This window comes from Vollenhovia emeryi, unplaced genomic scaffold, assembly GCF_000949405.1.
Source record: "Vollenhovia emeryi isolate VEMERY1.0 unplaced genomic scaffold, V.emery_V1.0 DF944775.1, whole genome shotgun sequence".
Classification (NCBI taxonomy): domain Eukaryota; kingdom Metazoa; phylum Arthropoda; class Insecta; order Hymenoptera; family Formicidae; genus Vollenhovia; species Vollenhovia emeryi.
The window spans coordinates 1-2,400 of record NW_011961591.1 but is presented as its reverse complement, the minus strand read 5'-3'; the positions used below and the strand labels follow the sequence as shown (position 1 = coordinate 2,400).

The 2,400-nt window shown below is 33.0% G+C and overlaps 1 protein-coding gene across 1 annotated transcript; it reads left to right on the top strand.

Moving 5' to 3' along the window:
* Positions 1-1,473: 1,473 nt before the first annotated feature.
* On the top strand, positions 1,474-2,007 carry LOC105562663 (cytochrome P450 4C1-like). The gene is made up of 2 exons (XM_012013676.1): positions 1,474-1,684; positions 1,883-2,007. Exons 1-2 carry the CDS (start codon positions 1,477-1,479, stop codon positions 1,978-1,980), a joined length of 306 nt encoding a protein of 101 aa, XP_011869066.1. The 5' UTR covers positions 1,474-1,476; the 3' UTR covers positions 1,981-2,007.
* Positions 2,008-2,400: the final 393 nt, after the last annotated feature.

Below are 2,400 nucleotides of genomic sequence, written 5' to 3'. Positions count from 1 at the left end.
TAATATAATGTATATAAAAGGATTAAACTATTATATATACAGACTCATTGTGTGTGATATAATTTTCAGAATGCAATCCTTAAACTGCAATGTATTACCGTTTTAAATATCAGCATGTGATGCATATGACATGAGCACAAGATGCACAAAAATGATGTACAATTGTGTGTATCATGTATATCAGGTTTTGTTATCATAATGCTATCATATGAGATATTTTGCTAACATCATGACATGAGTAATTTCTGAATGGCATATGCGCACGCATCTGTATGCATTTGTGCGATCATATTTTGTCACTGTATGGCCGCATGCTGAGCGCAACATGACATAATTTTTCTATCTGGGATGTTATCGCAAAACCATGTGGAGTTCCTACTCCCGAAGAGAGTAGGAGGAGAGGGAGCGGAACATATTGTTTCCACGCATGTACTTCCACCGTTGTACTGTTCCATATGGGTTTGCAACTTTCCATGCGAAGGGAGATTCACTCCACACCTCAGATATAGTTTGAGTTGGGTTAGGGTTAGGTTAGGTTATATTTTAACGAAGTGGAACCCCTTTAAGAGGGGCGGAACATACTATTTCCATGAATGTACTTCCACCATTGTACTTATATTGTAATATCTTTATCATCTTTATACTCAGTTTTCCCGAAAACTGTTATTCCTGTAATGAAAATGTATTCAACCTAAAATGTTTATCTCTGTAAGATCTAAAACTTTTGTCTGAAACATTTATCATAATTTTCCGTATATACCGAGATAAACTTAAAAAATTATAATTTTTATGAGTTCACCATGAAAATCAAGTAGTCGCCAATTTTCACTATGGTATTCGTAATCAGCACGTCAAAATAAGTAGAAACACTGAGTTTTAAAAAATCAAGGATATATACTTTACGGAACTTTATCCCATTTATTATACATAACTGTTTTACGTTTTACTGGGTAATTTGCTTCTAAATGTTGAAATAATTGTGCATGATTTGTCCCCTAAATTAAGATTATCAATTTTTTTGGCAAATACCATTTAGAAATTTTATTCCTGCAAAACCGTTGCGTTTTCACGAATTATCTTAATACAATCATTGTGAAATTTCTTCCTCTTGGATGATGTAATGATTACACAATATTTGAGACATTTTCCTACCGGGGAAAGGTTATCTTTGCGGTATTTTATCATGCAATATGTCCCAGCAAACACAAAGTAACAGTTACATAACTGTAAGTTAAAATTTCCTACTCAACAATATAACTGTTATATAACAGTTATATTGTTGAGTAGGAAATTTTAACTTACAGTTATGTAACTGTTACTTTGTGTTTGCTGGGTTATTGCAACTGTTCAAACTCTCTCGCTCAAAGATGGAATAAATTTAAATTACGTAATGAGTAAACATCAATCAAATTAAAATTAAGTAATAAAAGTACAAATCTCATCGCAATATTTGTTCCATATCACAATCTCATCTTTATGTGTTTTATTTATGTTTTAGGCGCCAAGTGGCACTTACGACGAAAAATATTAACTCCCACATTTCATTTTAACATATTGCAGCAGTTTGTTGAGATTTTGCTCGAGGAAGGCGAAAACATGACTATGTCTTTGAAAAATACAGGAGACACAGTTGTAAAAGATTTAGTTCCATTCGTTAGTGAACATACGTTGAATGCAATATGTGGTATGATGACATAATTATAATTGTACAGAACTGTCTTTCTGCTGTAAGATAAAAAATATAACTCTTTTATTAAAAATATCAGCAATACCATAACCGATCCTTATAATATTTTATTTTTACAAGAGCAGATATACTTAATTGAAACATAGATATATGTATTGTAACTTTATAGCAATATGTTGATAAATATATTTACAGAAACTGCGATGGGCACTTCACTCCAAGGCCTTAATGCATTCCAACAGCAGTATCGAAACGCGGTTCATCGGATGGGCGAATTTTTTGTTTATAGGTAATGTATAGTTACTAGACAACAAAAGCGCCCCATTTACTCTATCTATAAATTTGACAGCTGCAAATAACACGACTGAAGCAAGTAGTATCGCACAAGCGAGACAGCCAATCAGCATCTCGGAAAAGCGACAACAATTATACTTCGAGACTTCGACTTACATAACACGCCTTTTTTATATAGGAAACTAGCACGCAGCGCGCGCTGACGCGCGCGCCTCCACTGCTTTTCTTAATTATTTCTTTTATTTAAAACTTATTTAAATACAGGAAGATCCAGGTTCAAACCCTGGCTGAGGTGTTACTTTTCGAAAATTTTCTTTAAAGTTTTTTCAGCGATGAAGAAAAGGAAGAATTTAATAGATGCTTGTTAGTATGAAAAATAATTAGATTACTTGTGAATCTAATGATATATACAGGGTATC

Coding starts and splice junctions, on each gene's coding strand:
- LOC105562663 (XM_012013676.1), top strand. CDS start 1,477: ATGTGTTTTATTTATGTTTTAGGCGCCAAGTGGCACTTACGACGAAAA. Junction 1,685..1,882: donor TACGTTGAATGCAATATGTG/GTATGATGACAT, acceptor ATATATTTACAG/AAACTGCGATGGGCACTTCA.